At 42.4% G+C, this 20189-nt stretch overlaps 1 protein-coding gene across 1 annotated transcript in view; it reads right to left on the bottom strand.

Annotated features, from left to right (window-relative positions):
- The window catches only part of LOC129816478 (obscurin-like protein 1), a 79574-nt gene extending 60012 nt beyond the window's left edge, over nucleotides 1-19562 (bottom strand). Inside the window, exons 1-8 of the mRNA XM_055871018.1 lie at nucleotides 19222-19562; nucleotides 12849-13967; nucleotides 11135-11404; nucleotides 10621-10881; nucleotides 10099-10410; nucleotides 9139-9405; nucleotides 8725-9000; nucleotides 3373-3648 (exon numbers count right to left, since the gene is read on the bottom strand). Coding sequence (XP_055726993.1) covers nucleotides 3373-3648; nucleotides 8725-9000; nucleotides 9139-9405; nucleotides 10099-10410; nucleotides 10621-10881; nucleotides 11135-11404; nucleotides 12849-13866 — 2680 coding nt within the window. The 5' untranslated portion in view covers nucleotides 13867-13967; nucleotides 19222-19562. The remainder of the gene's footprint in view (nucleotides 1-3372; nucleotides 3649-8724; nucleotides 9001-9138; nucleotides 9406-10098; nucleotides 10411-10620; nucleotides 10882-11134; nucleotides 11405-12848; nucleotides 13968-19221) is intronic.
- Between the last annotated feature and the right edge of the window lie 627 nt (nucleotides 19563-20189).

Raw genomic sequence — 20189 nt, 5'->3', positions numbered from 1 at the left:
CAAAGTCAAGTCAGAACTAAATCTACTGATAACGCAGACAGCAGAATTTGCCATCCATCAAATTAGACACAACCATTAATTCCAATTAGCGGATATTGCAAGTATTGAATCTGAATCAGGTGAATTACTATCAGAACAAAAAAATATATAATAACTATTTTTTTTAAATTCTGAACCAACACTTGCACTGGACTCCCCCATCCCACCCCCTTCTAGCTCTGACTTTGCTGATAGCTACTTTATTGAGGAAAAGTGCACTTACTATGCCTGTGATACGTGGTTGTCCCACCTACAGAATTGTACACCTCGTATTGTAAATAAATTGATTGAGTAATTAAAAAATGTATATAAGAACTCCTCTTCTTTCAACTGAAGAAGCTGGCTTGCTGGGAGCCCACATCTCTCTCCATGATCTCAAAAGGGCATTGGGTTCCATGAATACCAACAAATCACCTGGTTGTGCTGGTATTCCTCCTGAGGTCTATTTAACATGTTGGAACCAATTAGGTCCACTATTATTTGAAATTATTAACAAAGCTGTTCACAAAGGTTCATTTGGAAAGGATGTAAATACAGCACAAATGTTTGTTTTTATAGAAAAAAACATCTGGACCAAATCAGGTTTGTTAAAAAACTATTATCCTCAGATAACCTCCATTGCTTATTACATATCTTACATGCTTTATCAGAAATGCAAGCTCCTTGGGCAGTTTCTCTCAACGCAGAAAAATATTTTGATAGACTAAAATGTCATATATTCAGTTGGTTTTGGAACATACGGGAATTGGCTCCAATTTCATTCATATATTTAAAATACTATATGCCAATCCCTCAGCCCTACTCATAACAGGCAATAAATGCTCTGTTCTGTTCAGAATAACTAGAAGTCCTAGGCAAGGTGATCCCATCTCACCTCTGCTATTTTTATTGTCTATGGAACCAAGGCAATTCGACAACTGAAAGAAATTACACCATCATCTCTTAATTCCATGGATCACATCATCTCATTATATTCCGGAAATATCTTACTTTATCTAGACAATGTATTTCAATCCCTCCCAAAAGCTCTGAAGACCATAAACAAATTCAGTTCTATGTCAAGTTTTAAAATAAATCTAACGAAATCTGCCTGACTTCCTCTTGAGACCCTGATGGAGGACTCCATCTCTACTTATGGAATCGCAATCGTTTCCCATTTTAGATATTTGAGAATAGATATATTTCCTTCCTGCAATAAAACCATTGGCAGAAACTTTAACAGAACGCTGAAATCAATTAAATTCATCCTCAGTAGATGGACTAATATCTATTGTCAAATATAATATATTGCGACATCAACATTTCTGTATTTCAATGCTTCCCTTGTCTCCCCCTTCTGGCTATTGGGATAAAATCCATAGTGCGGTTAAAAAACGCAATTTATATATTGCAAGGTAATCGGGCCGGATAAAATTAACAAACTTGCAAAGAGGGAAAGACGTAGGAGTACTATCTGTACCAAACTATAAATTGCATTTAATTCCATCCTAAATTCGTTTAGACATGATTCTTCCACCCCCCTGGCTGAGTATAGAGAGATATATGGTGTCTCCTATTGCCTTGGAAGAGGTGGTCTTCACTGATATATCCTTTAAACAATGTAAACTATGCTTTGGTCCTATTATTGTGCGCACAGTTTCTATTTGGCACAACATTTTAAAACAATGTAGCTGGGAATCAAAATGGCTTGCCCATTCTCCAAAATTTCACAACAACGCCTTGCGATCTGAAGGGTGGCCTTTTGCGTCCCCCCCAATGGTCCAAATGTGGAATCTGTACCCTTGCTGATATCATGGACAGTAATGGTTTGAGAATATTCCAATATTTGAAAGACACACATTACCAGGCTATTCTTTTTTTCTAAATTCACAATTTAGGTTAGCTATGCTGGCTATGGAGTCCCTTGGGAAACCAATGATGGGATTTATACATAAATTATCTGGGCTCCCGAACGGACTGATCTCTATAATATATAAACAACTTTTGGAAAGGTCATGTTCATGTGCTAGTCACCAAGAAAGTATGGTCTACAGATCTAATTGAATCTAAACAATCCTTTAACTCGAACAGGATATGGAAAAATATGACCTTGGTGTCCCATAATCTGAATCATCAATTTATACATTTTAAGTTAATTCACAGACTTTAACACCAAGGATGGGACACGGGGGGTGGGACGCGATGAGACATGTGGGGTTACGGGGATGGGAGGTTGTTTATACCCCCCAACAAAAAAATGAAAAACAAATTAGATGTTGGTCACCAAAAAAAGAAGAGAAGTTATTTGACATCCACCATTTGTACATGCAATGCATCTTAGCATATTACTATGGTGTGCTAATGCTAGCATTGAATTGGCTTTCACTGGTTCGTAATTGTCAAAAAATGTCTTCAAATCGATCACACATACTTCAATCTAATTTAACCTGCGAGATCCAGATTTGACTTGGAATTAAAGATTTTGGAATAGAAATGTTTCCAAGGATTTTCATACGTTTCTACGCTACGTTTCCTTACAGGCTCTACAGAAAGTCCTTTGAAGTACAGAAGGCATGGACTGTAAGTATAAAATCTTGGTTTGAAACAGTTCTGTTCAAATAATTATTTATTCTGGAGTGATAATCCCGATATAAATTTGAATAAAGAAAGAGCTATTTTAGGATGTTTTTAGAGAAACCTATAGAATCAATGCAAATAAATTGGATACCAATAGTAGCAATATGCTAACATGAGCACTGTAACATACCGTTGGTGGATTGCTCTGAAGTCGTCAAAGCTCCATTTGAGAAAACATATTGGGATAAAAATGGAAAACTATGCATTTAACACTGTCATGTTTACAATTTGAGGTCTGAAATGGTGCTCTTCTACATACATTTACATCTGTCCATTTACTGTATATGTTTTATTTTATTTAACCTTTATTTAACTAGGTAAGTCAGTAAAGAACAAATTCTTTTTTACAATAACGGCCTACCCCGGCCAAATCCAGACGACGCTGGGCCAATTGTGCGCTGCCCTATGGGACTCCCAATCACGGCTGGATGTGACCCAGCCTGGATTCGAACCAGGGACTGTAGTGAAGCCTCTTGCACTGAGATGCAGTGCCATAGACAGCTGCGCCACTCGGGAGCAAGGCCTTCGTAAAGACAATTGAGGAAGACGATTTCATATGTCACTGTGGTGACAGATTCCAGGTCTCTTGCACACCACAGGAATAAACTAAAGCCTAACCATTAGCTTTGGACCTAACACATCTCTAAAGGTCTAATTACTGTATCCTTTTATTAGTAAATGATTAAACAGTCCCACAAAAAATTAAAAAATGATTACCTTTCACATCCACATGAAACTGCATTGCATCATCTGTTGTCTTACAGCTGTAGCTCCCTGCATCAGACAGCCTTGCAGATTCCACATCCAATGTCCTTATGGAACCTTTCGATTGCATTTCTAGTCCATTCTCTTCATGTAGCAGTGTTCCGTCCTTGTACCAGGAAACATGTGCATTTGGGTCTGATATCTCACAACGCAGGACAATGGGACCGCCTGCTGCAACGGACTTGTTCCTCTCAGCTTCACAAGGTGTTGTGATCCTCACAGGAGGTGCTGGGGGTGTGTGAAGTAGTATTAAGAGAGAATCACATCACCATTAAGATATATTTGCTACAATAAAATGGCTCCGGCATCTTAAGAGCAAATATCACTACCGAGATTAGTCATGCCAATACCTCTCACGAATCTCAAATGAATAAGCAAATACCACTAATTCTGTCATGTTTACCATATAAGTATAACGTAACTGTTTTATTAGAGTTGATATATAAAATTTATGGGGGGGATATTTTTTACAAGTTAGTGTGACTTTGAATCTTACATATAGAATAATCAGACAAATCGTTATAAAGCACCCAAGCTCAAAGTATCACAATGACTAATTTTCAGTATTATTTTAGTATGAGCTAAATTGAATAAGAGTAAATGTAGCAATTGTCAAGTGTAAAAGATTACTTATAGCAATCAGTTGATTTTTACACAATGTCAACATTGTGTCAGTTGTTTTGTTTGATAAAGCTAACCATATTTAATCACCTTCAACATCCACCTTAAATGCAATGTCATCAATGTCATCGTCATCCAATTGACTGTCACATTCTCCTAATTGATAGAGCTCTGCTGATTGAAGAGGTGGTGTCTTCATGGAGGTATAGAGCTCTGCTGATTGGAGAGTTGGTGTCTTCATCGAGCAGCAGAGCTCTGCTGATTGGAGAGTTGGTGTCTGTATTGAGCCACAGACCTCTGGTGAGTGGAAAGTTGGTGTTTGCATGGAACCACATACCTCTGTTGATTGGTGAGTTGGTGTATGTATGGAGCCATAGAGCTCTGCTGATTGAAGAGTTTGTGTCTGCATAGAATCATAGAGCTCTGCAGACTGGAGAGTTAGTGTCTGCATGGAGCCACAGACCTCTGCTGATTGGTGAGTTGGTGTATGCATGGTGCCATAGAGCTCTGCTGATTGAAGCGTTTGTGTCTGCATAGAATCATAGAGCTCTGCAGACTGGAGAGTTAGTGTCTGCATGGAGCCACAGACCTCTGCTGGTTGGTGAGTTGGTGTATGCATGGTGCCATAGAGCTCTGCTGATTGGATAGTTGGTGTCTGCATGGAGCCATATAGCTCTGCTGATTGGAAGGTTGCTGTCTCCATGGAGCCATATAGCTCTGCTGATTGGAAGGTTGCTGTCTCCATGGAGCCATAGAGCTCTGGTGAATGGAGAGTTGCTGTCTCCATTGAATAGTGTTCTGCTGATTGGACAGTTGGTGTCTCTATGGAAAACTGCTCCACAGATTGGAGACTTGGCATCTCCATGGAATATATTTCATATGTTTGAAGATGTTGACCGTCCTTGTAGTGGAGGATCTGGTCAGTAGAGTCTAAGGGCTCACAGTGAACCTCAACGGGGCAGACCTCTTCAATGGACTTGTTCTTCTCAATCGCTTGGTCAGCTGAGACCCTCACAGGTGCAGCTAAATGCATTGTGGTGCACACAGAGAAAGGTTTTCAATTGATGTTCTGTGTGCCTTCTCTTATTTACAAATCCTTTTCTAAAGGTACTACACATCATTGTGTGTTAGCATGGATGAGTTAAGAGAAAACCGATGGTAAAGGTTAACAATGAAGAGAGGCGACCAGATTAAGAGCTGGTCTAAAGACAAGATAAATAAGACCTAACAGTACATTTCTTAACACAGAACTCAGTTCACTACATCACTCATTCCTTTTTTAGCCACTCGTACATACTTTTTCACATGTTGTGATAAAGGCTCATTGCGACAGGGACAGATTCTGGGCAGCAAAGGGAATGTGACGATTGGATGATGAGCAAGACATAAGATGGGCTTCAAGAATGGAAAAGCTGCTTGTTACAAGCGTCATTGTTGTTTGACTCTGTTAAGAATGACGATATGACATACTAAACAATTAACAGGAATTAGTATGAAGAAATTCAGCCGCCCACAGACCATTCAGATGTTTGATTAAAAGCCAAAAATAGCAGGGAATCAGATGAGATTGAGGGGTGAAGGGATCACAAGAAGAAACACATTTAAACTACTGTCTTTATATGCTTTGAAGGATGGAATACACTAGCTAATACACCACCATTGTTAGTGGCATGTATATGCTGGGTTAAAATGGAGAGTGCTAATGTTGAAATAGCATTATATCACCTTTGATATCCATAGTGTATTGGGAAGACTCATCAGATATCTCACCCATCTCACTGCCAGGGTGAGACAGCTCTGCTGTTTGAACAAAGCCACAGAGAAAACAGTAAGCTGGATGATAGCTTCAACCATGTAAATGCTTCTGTCAGATTTTGATATGGAGTAGAAAAGGGTTTATGTGGAGCACCACCTTTGATGGCCACATTAAATTGTGTGGTATCGCCAGTCGTTTGGCAGTCAAACCTCCCACCACAGGACATGTCATCTGGTTGGATGAACAAAGTCCTTATGCTGCCCTTTGATTGTCTGTCAAGTCCACTATGTGGGTAGATCTGAGTTCCATCTTTGTGCCAGCAGACCTGGGCAATGGGGTCTGAAATCTCAAACTGTTGTACAATTGAGAGGCCTGCTTCTATGGACTTGTTCTTCTCAACTTCAGGGGCAACCAAGTATGTCATGGGCGGAGCTATAGGTAATCATCGAGGGGATAATTCAGTGTGAATTATTTGGAGTGGTTATAAAATGGCTAATGTAAAGAGACAATATCAACACTAAAGCATCTAGCTTTTTAAGTATTAGCTCAGAACATGTAAGAAGACAATTAATCCAAAAGCTACAGAAAGAGAGTTAGTCGCAACTGAAACTAGAGAAAAACAAACATTTGACAAAAATCACCTTGGTTCTGTACAATTAATGGGGCAACGTCTTCCGCTGTCGCACAATAATACGCCCCAGAGTTGGAGGGGTGTGCCGGTTCGACAACCAGGTTCCTCCTGGTGCCCTCCATTTCGAAAGGTCCAGTGTCAGAGATGAGCTCTACTTTGTCCTTCTGCCGTGACACCTGGGCAATGGGGTCTGAGATCTCACAGGGTAGTTCAATGGGGCAGGTTGTGTCAAGCGGCTGGCTCTTCACAACTTCTGGTGAAGGTGAAAACTTCACTGGTGGAGCTAAAGATGATTATCCATGTTATAATTGTGGAATTTACAGCAGATAACAATATTTTGGGGGGAGGGAGGGGGCTTACAGTAAAGCTTCCCCAACTGACTAAACTGTCATTTCTCAAACCAGTTTCAAAGAGGCAAACCTATTGCTTCAAACAGTAAACAAACAACACATATTTCCTTATTTAATGAGACGAAAAGAAAGTGTTTCAATTAACTTAAGAAGAAGAAGTATGTCCCCACAGACAGACAACACAAATAGCCACCAATGTTAGTTGCATCTAATCTCCACAAAACTGTCTAGGGTTACTCTGTATGAGATTTGAACCAAAAAGCCACAAATCACCTTTGATATCCACAGTAAACTGGAGAGTGTCGTCAGAAGTTTCACAGTTGTACAGCCCTGAGTGAAAGACCTCTGCTGATTGGACAATGAGCCTCCTCATGGTGCCATTAGATTGGATGTCCATTCCAGGCTGTGGGAGGAGCTTTTCCCCATCCTTGCACCAGTAGACCTGGGCAGTGGGATCTGTTACCTCACATTGCAGTTGAAAAGGGCAGCCTGCTTCAACCGACTTGGTCTTCTCAACATCAAAGATAGCTGAGAAGGTCACTGGCACAGCTAGCAATGAGGATGAATGAAATACCATATTATAGAGATAAATCTTTAAATGTATGTCATACAGTATATACACTTCTATGTGGCTTCAAATGATTTGAAAATACAAAATGAGTAAAGTGATCATCAAGTATGTGTAAATAGATAGCCACAGCATTGCAAATCAATCGAGCACAGGTAGCAAGGCTATATACAGTATTCTGTTCTGTAAAGTTATTTGTTCATGAACACAGAGAAGGCAGGGATTATTAGTTGCATTTGGAAAAGGACACGACTGTTAAAGGATGTAAAGCAAAGGCAGAAAGGGCTAAATCACCTTTGATATCCACATGGAACTCCATGGTATCATCCACTGTGGTACAACTGTAAGTGCTAGAGTGAGTCAGTTCTGCTGACTGAACAACCAACGTCCTCATGTTGCCTTCTGATTGGATGTCTAGTTCATGGTTTGAAAAGAGCTGTATTCCATCCTTGTACCAGTAGACCTGGGCAGTTGGATCTGAGAGCTCACATTTCAGGACAATGGGGCAGCCTGCTTCAATGGACTTGTTCCTCTCAGCTTCTGGAAGTACTGAGAACCTCACAGGCCGAACTATAGATACGTTTAAGTCTTAGATCATGGTAATCCATAATTACATTGTTGGTTTGATTAGGGAGATCATGATATTATTGGTTTGATTAGACAAATCAGGATTTCATGACTTTTGTCAGTTTAAAATGGCAGTTTCTAAAAAAACGTATTATCGAAGATCAAGCAGGTTAAGCATTGTATTGTAATAAAAGAAGGGATGATCATAAAGCTCATTGTTAATAGGCAGCAAGAAAAAGAGCGACAGAAAACATACAGTACAAGACCATCATTGTTAGTAGCTTTGTTAAGAGGGAGCTTGTTAATTTTTCGTAGAGCCCAAAATAAAACTTTTTCACCTTTGACATCCACATTGAACTTGATGGCATCACCCTTTGTCTTGCAGCTGTACGACCCAGAGTAGAATATCTCTGCTGACTGGACAACTAGTGTCCTTGTGATGCCATCTGACTGGATTTCTATTCCACTTTGAGGTAGGAGCTTTGTTCCATCCTTGTACCAGTAGACCTGGGCAGTTGGATCTGAGAGCTCACATTGTAGTACAATGGGGCAGCCTGCTTCAATGGACTTGTTCCTCTCAGCTTCTGGAAGTGCTGAAAACCTCACAGGTGGAGCTATGGGTGTTTAGATGTTATGATGTTTCTTTATGTCTGTGTGTTACATTCATCTTATGTTTGATTTGTGATGTTCAAGTGCAATCATCAAACTTAATACATACTTGTGGAACAGATGTCTATCAGGTCAGAAGGACACAAGAAGTGTGTTAGTAACACACAAGAAATTAGTTCAACAGAAACCACTTGCCACTCACCCTCAACTTCCACGTTGAACCTTATGACATCATCAATGGCATCACAGCAATACACTCCGGAATGGGAGAACTCTGATGATTGGATGACAATTCTCCTCATTGTGCCTTCTGACTGAATATGAAGACCCTCGACTGTGTGTACCTCCACCCCATTCTTGTACCAGTGTACTGGAACTGCGGGGTCTGACAACTCGCAGTAGAGTACAATGGGGTTGCCAAGTTCAACAAATTTATTACGATCCATCTCTGACAGTGGTGTGAACTTCACTAGAGGAGCTGCAAATTTCAGAAAAATCATGAGCATTTTTCTCATCACAATTATAACACTTTGACCAAAATTCAATTGGTACAATAGAGTAAGAAAGGACATTTTTCCTCATACACCTTTCATTTTTGGCAGTGATGAACGTGTACCTTGGATATAGAGTGCTGCTGAATCTCGTATTCCATAGGCAATGAATGTGATCTCTGCACCGTTGTCTGTGTCTCGTACCCCTTGTATGCGTAGGGATTGGTGCGTTCGAGACCGCCGCATGGAGTAACGGTCGTCCTCCAGAAGCTGAGTGCCGTTCAAGAACCATGAGCCAATAACTGAGGCAGTGAGCTCAATTGAGAAGCAGGCATCCTGGCCTTCTGGCACCAAGGCATCCTGTAGGGGGGCTTGTATTCTGGTCACAGGGACTGAAAAAACATAGCAATATTACACCTCAATTACGCTCTGCATTCTACTTCAAACTCAAATTCGGTAACACCTTATGCAAAGCAGGTTTCAAAAGGGTTATAATGTTAAGTATCTCTGTGATTTTGTTTCCGCTAAGAGCTGCTCCGCCGTCAAGCTGGCTTGATTTCTGATCGTCTCCACTTGTTCTAATGGTGTTTGCTGAGCACGGAATTCAAACTCTCTCACAGGTCAGTCATTTGAACTCAGAGTAGCTAGCTAGCTAGCTTTTAGGGATCAGGTTTGGATCATTAGCTAGTTGGCGAATGGCTAGCATGGTAGGAATGATAGTTAGCCAATACTAGCTTAATATTATGCTAGCAGATGATAATGCTAACCAATGTTTTGCTGGCTAAACATTTAGCTAGCTAGCAGAATGGGAGTAGTTACAGCAGTGAATTATTTTGACAGACATCACACTAGCCCCAGCTAGTTGTCTAGCAATGGCTATCATGTTACACCCTTTACATTAGCATACCTAGCTAGCTAAAGTGTTACATTAGCTAGCTAGCAATATAAAAAAACATTCTAGTAGAAATGGAAATACAAATTAAGCTTTGCCATCTTGTCCAGTTTGGCTTGAATCCAGCTTGGCGCTAATGTGCCAATCGAAATATATATGCAGCAGATTTTCAGTTGGGAGGGCTTCTGCTTACCCAGGTGAACTGCCCTTGGGAACTCCACATTGTTGCTCCTGCCATACTTGTTGACACCGCATATGCGAAAGCGATAATCTGCCTCGCAGGGAACGCTGTCGCCAAGAATCTCCACTGAGGTGGCCGAGTCGGTGGTCAAGCATTGCAGCCACTCCTGAGAGCCGGTGCCCACCTCTTGCCTCTCCAACACGTAACCCGATGGGGGGTTCTTCCGGGTGTCCAGCGCCGGAACCCAGGAGAGGAGGGCAGCGTTGGCACGCTCTGTGTTGATCTGCACACCCACTGGGCAGCTGGGTGGGCTATGCCTGGCCGCTGAAAGCAGAATATACTATATACAGTAGGTAATGTATAAAACGCTAGCCCATGTTCTTATATTTGGATATAGATTCATATTGGTGAAATTGGATATGAATTCAGTAGAATTAGGCTTGACCACCTTAGGAACACAATTTCTATCCCATTTGTCTGACAAATTCACCACCTACAAAATCTAATCCCAAACAGATGCCACAAGTATTGTACCTTTTACCCTCAGCTGAGAGGAAGTTTTGGATCTTCCCACAAAGAAGGTCACAAGGCCAGAATCCTGGGGCGTTGTGTTGACAAACACCAGAATGTGAGTTTTTCCAAAGGACTTCAGGATGGTCTGATGAGTCTCACGGAGCTCCGTCCCCTCTTTGTACCAGTGTATGTCCATTTCCTCCTCCTCCACTTCAACACAGAAGGCCGCATTTTCCCCCTCCAAAACATCCACCTTACGTGGCAGCTTACGCACGATTGTGCCTACAAGGGGACAGAGTGTATTGTAAGGACATTAATAGCTGTGAAAAAATAACTGCGCTGACATATGGGCGCGTTGTGCTGTGGTGTGACGTCAAACTGTAAGCGTGCCATATTTGTTCATTCAACTCAACCTGATCTTACACGAATTTCCTAAATCCACCCCAACCATGTCATGCTAACGATGGCTTTCTGTGTGTATCAGTCCAGAAACTGTGTATATAATATAGAAATACAGTAGATGTACAGAATTTACCTTTAACTGCAACCTCAGCAATGCTCCTCCCCCCATCCGCCATCTCGCAAAGATAAATCCCATCGTCGTCGACTCCGATGTCACGAATAGTTAGTCGTCGTTTCGTTCCCCACTCTTCCATCCCATATTTGGCCCCTGGCTGTAGCCGCCTGTCCTCCAAATACCATGTGATGGGAACAGAGTCCTCAGGAACCTCACACTCCAGAACAGCCAGGTCCCGTTCCCACACCTCCAGATCAATGAGGGGCTGTTTAAACCGCACAGGCGGCTCTGGCATTAAGGAGACGGAGGGATACCATTAAAGGGGTTAACGGCCACCTACGTAGGACTCAATTGAAGGACATGGTAAAAGAAAAAATGACTCATACAAGGAATTCATACGTTCCTTTTATCAGAGATGTCTGGCCTCAAAGCTAATACAGTAGTATAACATTGTAAAGAGGTAGCTCTGACACAGAACAAAGTCTACCGACTTAGCAAGACGAGTTATTTTTTGATAAATCACTTTATAACGTGGTGTTTTAGACATGTTACCCCAAAACCGTCTTGACTATAGCCAGTGGAAAATCATGTTCATTTGTATTTATTCTATTGGTTTAAATCTTTGAATTGCAGTTTTAAAACATGGTAAACAATGTTACTTTATACAGTGCTGGTTTACACTAGGAATAACTCCTGTTCAATTCAGACAACACTCACTGCTGTTCGTGTAAATACTGTCCATGTGAATTTCCAAACATAGCTGACAACTGCGCTTGATCTGTGTCCTTGGTCTAGATCTATGTTATAATCTGTAAATTGAAATATATTTCATCGTAAATACCAATATAGCAAACAAGTTAAGAAGAATCATGTGAGACAAGTGGCTTCATTCAGTTGGTATGGAAAGACCATTCACACATTGGGGCGTTGGATAGGCAATAAACTGTTTGTAACTGACACCATCAGACAATACCAGTTATAAACGAACGAATGTGAACTGCTCTTTGAATTATGTGTGTATTTCGCTGACTATATACTTATCCGACCCACAAAGAGCTTGATGATCCAATAATTGAGGAAAGACTCTTAACAAATTCACCTATTTAAACCTCTACTCCCATCTGCATCACCAGGATAGCATTGTGTAAACATGTACTTTATAGCCTGCCATAGCTCGAACACAATGTTGCTTTGTAGCCTTCCCTAGCTCCAATACAATGTTGCCACCAGTGCTTTCCTCTGCGCCATGTGCGAAACATGATCCCTCCTCTAGAGACTTCGATCACATGGACCCCCCCCCCCCTCCCCTCCCAGACCTTTTAAAAACCTAAGTGACATTGCAGACATTGGACCGGTTGGAATCCACTTCACGTCAATGAGCTTGGCCAGGTCAGGTACTTTGAAATATCTCTGTTCAAGTTTCAGATAATTAAGACGTACCATTAATCCTCTGGTGGATTAGGGATTGAATTGCTTTGCAGGAGCCAAATGATTTGGCTACTGATTACACTGGCCATATGCAGCTAATTGACTTGTTAGCGTATTCATTTAGCAATGCTGATTACCTGTTAAAAGGCTTATATATGGTATTAAGTCAAGGGGAGATGTACACACCTGCATGGAGTTATGTTTTTATACATGTTCTATTGTTCCATGAAAGTCATTCTAGTTCTCTACTGAAGTATGTTAACAGCCAACTCTGTAGCAATGGACAAATACCAGTTTGACCTACCTTTCACAGAGAGATGTACAGCACTGAGGGTTTGTCCTGCAGTGTTGGATGCAGCGCAAACATAAACACCGTTGTCCTGTTGCTTACAATACAGCACTTTAAGTGTGAAGTAACCCTCCCTGTCTTCATATAACAGGTACCGTCTTCCGGACATGATCAGCCTGCCGTCTTTCCTCCATATTATTTCTGGTTTGGGCTTCCCAGTCACAAAGCAGCGGAATTTGGCATGCTTGCCCTCTGTCACGGCAAACATTTTCACTTGCTTGACTTGGTTGGTCACTGGGTCGTCTTTGAGCCGTGTGGTCAGCTGCCTACCACTCCTCTGTTTTCCTTGATGGCCTTTCCAGTGGCCGTTTGTGTAACCGTTTCGGTTTCCCTCTTCCTCGTGACCCGGGCCTGCATCGACGAGCAACACGGCTCCAGCCAGCCCTTCTCCAAACTCATTTCTGGCCTTGCATGTGTACACTCCACCGTCGGGTGCACGAGTCTTGAAGATTTTAAGCTGGAACCACCCCCCGTCCTGGTAGCCCACATTGAAATGTGTACTCTCAAAGATCTCGTTGAGTTTTCTCCCGTCCTTTTCCCAGACCACCTCTGGCCGTGGCTTTCCCCACAGCTTACAGGAGAAGACGGCGTCTTCGCCGCGGCCCACCCGGGTGGAGAGGGGCTTGATCAGGAAACGAGGCTTGTTCTCCTCCCGGAGCTCCATCTCTTGGGCCTCGCCCTCCACCTTCAGGGTCGCCGCGGCATATGTTTCCCCGATGCTGTTCTTGGCCTTGCATGTGTACTGGCCGCTATCCTCTGTGGTCACCGATGAGATTATGAGATTGTAGACATTTCCGTCCTCGAAGAGGCGGTAGCGACCCTCTGGGTGGATCTGTTCGTTGTTTCGCTCCCAGATGACCGCTGGCCTGGGGTCCCCGCCAATCTGACACTTCAGGACAGCATCAGTGCCACTCTGCACTACTACGGGGCGAGGGTAGGCCAGGAAACGTGGGGCACCACCAAACACATCCATCTCTGCTAGTTTGCCAGCCTCACCTCACCATAGGCAGGCCACCAGCATGCAGTTGCTCCCTCACAGGAGTCGGGCTGCCCACTTCTGTACTGTACAAGGTTCTAAAAGAAAACAAACAGAAAGAGACATTGTGCAATACCTGGCAGACAATGTGTGGGCATACCTGCAGAAATATGTTTTTTGCCCACGTTACAGACAGCTATATCGGTCCACTAATACAGGACTAGTAAAGGACCAGTGCACTTTTTTGAGAATGTTATTATTTTGTTTTATTTATTAAGATTTGTTTTTATTGAAATATTTCAGTGGGGGCTGCAGCAACTTCAGCACCCCTACATTCTGCATCTGTGTGTTGCTGCAATCCGATCATTTGCCTTCCTCCTGGCGACTCCAACCTTGGCCAACAGCCCCGCCCCCCCCCGCTGCTACTCGCCCAAGCCTCCCCAGCTTCTCCTTTACCTATATCCAGATAGCAGATGTTCTGAAAGAGCTGGAAAACCTGGACCCATACAAATCAGCTGGGCTTGACAATCTGGACCCCCTATTTCTGAAACTGTCCGCCGCCATTGTCGCACCCCCTATTACCAGCCTGTTCAACCTCTCCTTCGTATCATCTGAGATCCCCAAGAATTGGAAAGCTGCCGCGGTCATCCCCCTCTTCAAAGGGGGAGACACCCTGGACCCAAACTGTTACAGACCTATATCCATCCTGCCCTGCCTATCTAAGGTCTTCGAAAGCCAAGTCAACAAACAGATCACTGACCATCTCGAATCCCACCGTACCTTCTCCGCTGTGCAATCCGGTTTCCGAGCCGGTCACGGGTGCACCTCAGCCACGCTCAAGGTACTAAACGATATCATAACCGCCATCGATAAAAGACATTACTGTGCAGCCGTCTTCATCGACCTGGCCAAGGCTTTCGACTCTGTCAATCACCATATTCTTATCGGCAGACTCAATAGCCTCGGTTTTTCTATTGACTGCCTTGCCTGGTTCACCAACTACTTTGCAGACAGAGTTCAGTGTGTCAAATCGGAGGGCATGTTGTCCGGTCCTCTGGCAGTCTCTATGGGGGTACCACAGGGTTCAATTCTCGGGCCGACTCTTTTCTCTGTATACATCAATGATGTTGCTCTTGCTGCGGGCGATTCCCGGATCCACCTCTACTCAGACGACACCATTCTGTATACTTCCGGCCCTTCCTTGGACACTGTGCTATCTAACCTCCAAACGAGCTTCAATGCCATACAACACTCCTTCCGTGGCCTCCAACTGCTCTTAAACGCTAGTAAAACCAAATGCATGCTTTTCAACCGTTCGCTGCCTGCACCCGCACGCCCGACTAGCATCACCACCCTGGACGGTTCCGACCTAGAATATGTGGACATCTATAAGTACCTAGGTGTCTGGCTAGACTGCAAACTCTCCTTCCAGACTCATATCAAACATCTCCAATCCAAAATCAAATCTAGTCGGCTTTCTATTCCGCAACAAAGCCTCCTTCACTCACGCCGCCAAACTTACCCTAGTAAAACTGACTATCCTACCGATCCTCGACTTCGGCGATGTCATCTACAAAATAACTTCCAATACTCTACTCAGCAAACTGGATGCAGTTTATCACAGTGCCATCCGTTTTGTTACTAAAGCACCTTATACAACCCACCACTGCGACCTGTATGCCCTAGTCGGCTGGCCCTCGCTACATGTTCGTCGTCAGACCCACTGGCTCCAGCTCATCTACAAGGCTATGCTAGGTAAAGTGCCGCCTTATCTCAGTTCACTGGTCACGATGGCTACACCCACCCGTAGCACGCGCTCCAGCAGGTGTATCTCACTGATCATCCCTAAAGCCAAAACCTAATTTGGATGCCTTTCCTTCCAGTTCTCTGCTGCCTGCGACTGGAACGAATTGCAAAAATCTCTGAAGTTGGAGACTTTTATCTCCCTCAACAACTTTAAAAATCTGCTATCCGAGCAGCTAACCGATCGCTGCAGCTGTACATAGTCCATCTGTAAACTACCCACCCAATTTACCTACCTCACCCCCCATACTGCTTTTATTTATTTACCTTTCTGCTCTTTTGCACACCAGTATCTCTTCTTGCACATGATCATCTGATGATTTATCACTCCAGTGTTAATCTGCTAAATTGTAATTACTCGATTTATTGCCTACCTCATGCCTTTTGCACACATTGTATATAGATTCTCTTTTTTTTTCTACCATGTTATTGACTTGTTTATTGTTTACTCCATGTGTAACTCTGTGTTGTTGTCTGTTCACACTGCTATGCTTTATCTTGGCCAGGTCGCAGTTGCAAATGAGAACTTGTTCTCAACTAGCCTACCTGGTTAAATAAAGGTGAAATAAATAAAATAAAATAAAAATAATTTGCTTTTGAAGATGGAATGGAGCTGGAATGAACAAAGAAATAACTATGAATTGTTTCATATAAAGAAATGTTTAGACTCTTCAAATGTGTTTTGAATCATTCTCTGGGTATGCCCATGTTAATAAAGTCATTTTCATTTTCAAAAATGTTGAATTTATTAAAATATGCTAAATCAGGAACATTGAACTATTCTGACACATTGACCTAAGCAGCCTCTGCTATTCTTAGAGAAGTACGCATTTATAAGGAGTGGGGCAGAGACATTCCTCAACTATATATATTGTTTATTGAATAGAGAAGAAATTTAGCAGAGAGAGTTGCTGAAATAGTAGTTGGCCTTATTCAAACTCGTACTGCAGCAGTACGTGTTCCAGAGGCAGGGGCTTAGACCACTAGACCACCCTAGGCCCCTGATAATTATGCATTTGTAAACATTTAGCTGCGTTGTAGGATAAATGATCTGTATTATGGCATTTCAGTGGGTGACAAAATATGACAGAATGGACAGTACAGTAGCTATTTGCCATAATACTGCAGTAAAAATGCATTGTAAGATGTGTCATAAGCATATCAACTACTTATGTCTTACTTCATATATGATTGTGACTATACAACTACATGACTATACATTACATAGTAAGACAATAAAATGATAAGAAAGTATAATGGCTCAATGTTAAAACAGTTAATCAAGGAATACACAGTGTATTCGGAAAGTATTCCGACCCCTTGACTTTTTCCAAATTTTGTTACGTTACAGCCTTATTCTAAAATGTATTCAATTTTAGTTTTTTTCCATAACCAATCTACACACAACACTTCATAATGACACAGCAAAAACTGGTTGCTGCCTAGCTATTTTCAGGTCTCTCCAGAGATGTTCGATCGGGTTCAGGTCCGGGCTCTGGCTGGGCCACTCAAGGACATTCAGAGACTTGTCCGATAGCCACTCCTACTTTGTCTTGGCTGTGTGATTAGGGTCGTTGTCCTCTTGGAAGGTGAACCTTCACTCCAGTCTGAGGACCTGAGCGCTCTGGAGCATGTTTTCATCAAGGATTTCTCTGTACTTTGCTCCGCTCATCTTTGCCTCGATCCTGACTAGTCTCGCAGTCCCTGCCGCTGAAAAACATGGATGGTGCCAGGTTTCCTCCAGATGTGATGCTTGGCATTCAGGCCAAAGAGATCAATCTTGGTTTCATCAGACCAGATAATCTTGTTTCTCATGCTCTGAGAGTCTTTAGGTGCCTTTTGGCAAACTCCAAGTGGGCTATCACGTGCCTTTTACTGAGGAGTGGCTTCCATCTGGCCACTCAACCGTAAATTCCTGATTGGTGGAGTGCTGTAGAGATGGTTGTCCTTCTTGAAGGTTCTTCCATCTTAACAGATGATCTCTAGAATTTCTCTCTGAATTTACCACAGGTGGACCACATCTCTGAATTTACCACAGGTGGACTCTGGTGGATTCTGAGTCTCATAGCATAGGGGCTAAATACTTATGTAAATACATTTGCAAATATTAAAAATAAAAAAAATTCCCTTTGTCATTATGGGGAATTGTGTGTAGATTGCTGAGGATTTTTTTTTATTTAGTCAATTTTCGTTTTTCACGTAAAATGTTACTAAAAGGACAATACAGCGTAAGAACTTGGACAACTACACTAGTTCAGAATATAATATATTGTCTCAGGGTACTGCATAGAGACTGCATTACAGCTTATAGCACTACAATGCGTGTGTAAAAAAATAATTTTATCATTAAAACATTGCACCATTTAGTATCCATGATGTGTTTTGGGTGATTAGGCGGCATTACTATTAGTGTTAATTGAATTACAGGGGGTGTGTGAGACAGAAGCGCAAGTTAGCCATTCAGGGGTGAACGGCCTTTACTTTAGTCCTATTGCAACAGCAGCCACCACAACACATAGCCAGCACAGCTGGTGCTGTATTTCAATGGGAAAGTGCTTAATATAGTATGCCCTAAATAAAGACCTGTGAGAGAGCCTGTGTCAGGTATCACAAAGCACACCCTGGAACCCGTGTGCTCACACAAACACAGATCTAACTCACAGTGCTCACACCCCTAGAGAACTTACAGTCAAAATATGCTACGCCTTCATCACACCCGTTGTTAGCACTCATACTCCAAATATCATTGTTAAAATTGGGTTTCTCTGTCATTTTCCAAAATAAATAGAATGCAGGGATTAACAATTCCCTAGCATAATTAAGTTATCTTCACAATGTTATGGCACATTGAACAACATGGTCCTCTCAATTGTATATCTTTTTTGGCTTCTCAATTTTGGTAGAAGCAGTTGAAGGTTTGCCCTGATGGACATTGGAGCCATCTATTAGTCAGGCTATGACTTTAATCACTTTAAGCTCAATGTGTATGTTTGCTTTCTGTCCGCTCTGATGCATGGTTAGGGTCTCAAGGAAGGTGAGCCAAATCTAGAATGCTTCCGAGCCATGTTTGACATGCGTCCACCAGTTTACTGCATGGGCCACAGTACGCACACACACATGCAACACACAGACAGTCAAAGGCACATATAATAAGAGTAGTATATGGTGATACATGCACTGAATCTTAAATCGTATAACTAGAAACCAATATGACAATGTGTAGTAGTCTGGTTTACCTCTAAAAATCATCACCATTCTGTCACCCTTTCTGTCATCCTGAACCTGTGCCACGTCAATATGCTGAAAACCCCTTTCATCAGTTAGAACTCGTAATATCCACTTTATCACCTCCGATGGCAGGTGCTAGTAATTATTTCCCTGTTAGCCACCTGTTCCACAAAAATGATTGAGGACAATACATTGAAAATGGTCTCAATATTCCCCCTGGGGGTTTAAGAGGAGATTAACCTTTGTGTTTACTCATCTGGTTTAATTGGAAGGACCCTTGCCCCCAGTGAATCTGCACTACGTACTCCTCACATGACCTACCTCTCTTTGGTCCCAAGGAGCGATCGTCAACATACATTCCGCACTGGCACTCTTCTTCAAGCCACCGAGGCTATATTCCCCGCCTCCAAACTGCTGAGTAATGTCACTTACTGGTCGATTCTTTCCCCGACACCAACTGTAATCCGGTTGGGGTTCTTTCTCTCAAATATCAACCAATGTGGAGCTTTGTTTTCACAGTTTCCAAGTGATCTTTTAGTACATATTGACAGGCCTGTGCCAGACCCATCCAAGAAAAGTAAAGAGAATTTGAGTATATCCCCCTCAGCGCCCTTTCTACACTCCAGAGCGGTCCCCCAATCTCTGTGGCGTTCAACCCTGAGACACCCCGAGTGTCATTGTTCGTGGAAGAACGTTAAATGCTTTTGCAGCTGCTGCTGTCCCCTAAAAATACCATCAGCCTTGATGACAGCAGTGAAGATAAGTTGGGCTCTTCCATTCACTTGCTTGCATGGGCTAAAGATAGCTTTAGATGGCTGGTTCAGGGCAGACTGCTTAGCTTACTTGAGACCTTGCAATAAAACCTAAGGAGAAGGGCAGTCTAATCTGAACTCTAAAAAAAATCTTTAAGACCCCTCCATGTTGAAGCTTCTCTATGTTTTCTTGTAATTCACCACAATCTAGAAAAGAGGAGGTTAGAGATACTGATAATAATCATCATTGTAGATATCCAGAATAAGTGGCTGCCGGATCTAAGATGGCATCCAATGTAAATTGATGCTCTCCGCCGGCTGAAACCATGTGCTTAGCAAGTGAAGAGTGAGTTTTACGTTAAATTTAGATTATTGTGTGGTGTAGCAGGGGTTGGCCACACTCACAAGGACCATGCATAGGTGTGGGCTCATTCCAAAAGCTTAGGTGTCAAAACAATGAACAATCTAAACAATTACTGATGTCCAATGATAATTTTAAAAATTATACATACATACCAATTAATTCTTGAAGAATAA

Source organism: Salvelinus fontinalis, chromosome 19 (assembly GCF_029448725.1).
Source record: "Salvelinus fontinalis isolate EN_2023a chromosome 19, ASM2944872v1, whole genome shotgun sequence".
Taxonomy (NCBI): Eukaryota; Metazoa; Chordata; class Actinopteri; order Salmoniformes; family Salmonidae; genus Salvelinus; species Salvelinus fontinalis.
The sequence above is the reverse complement of the archived record's forward strand: the minus strand, read 5'-3'. Positions and strand labels throughout refer to the sequence as shown.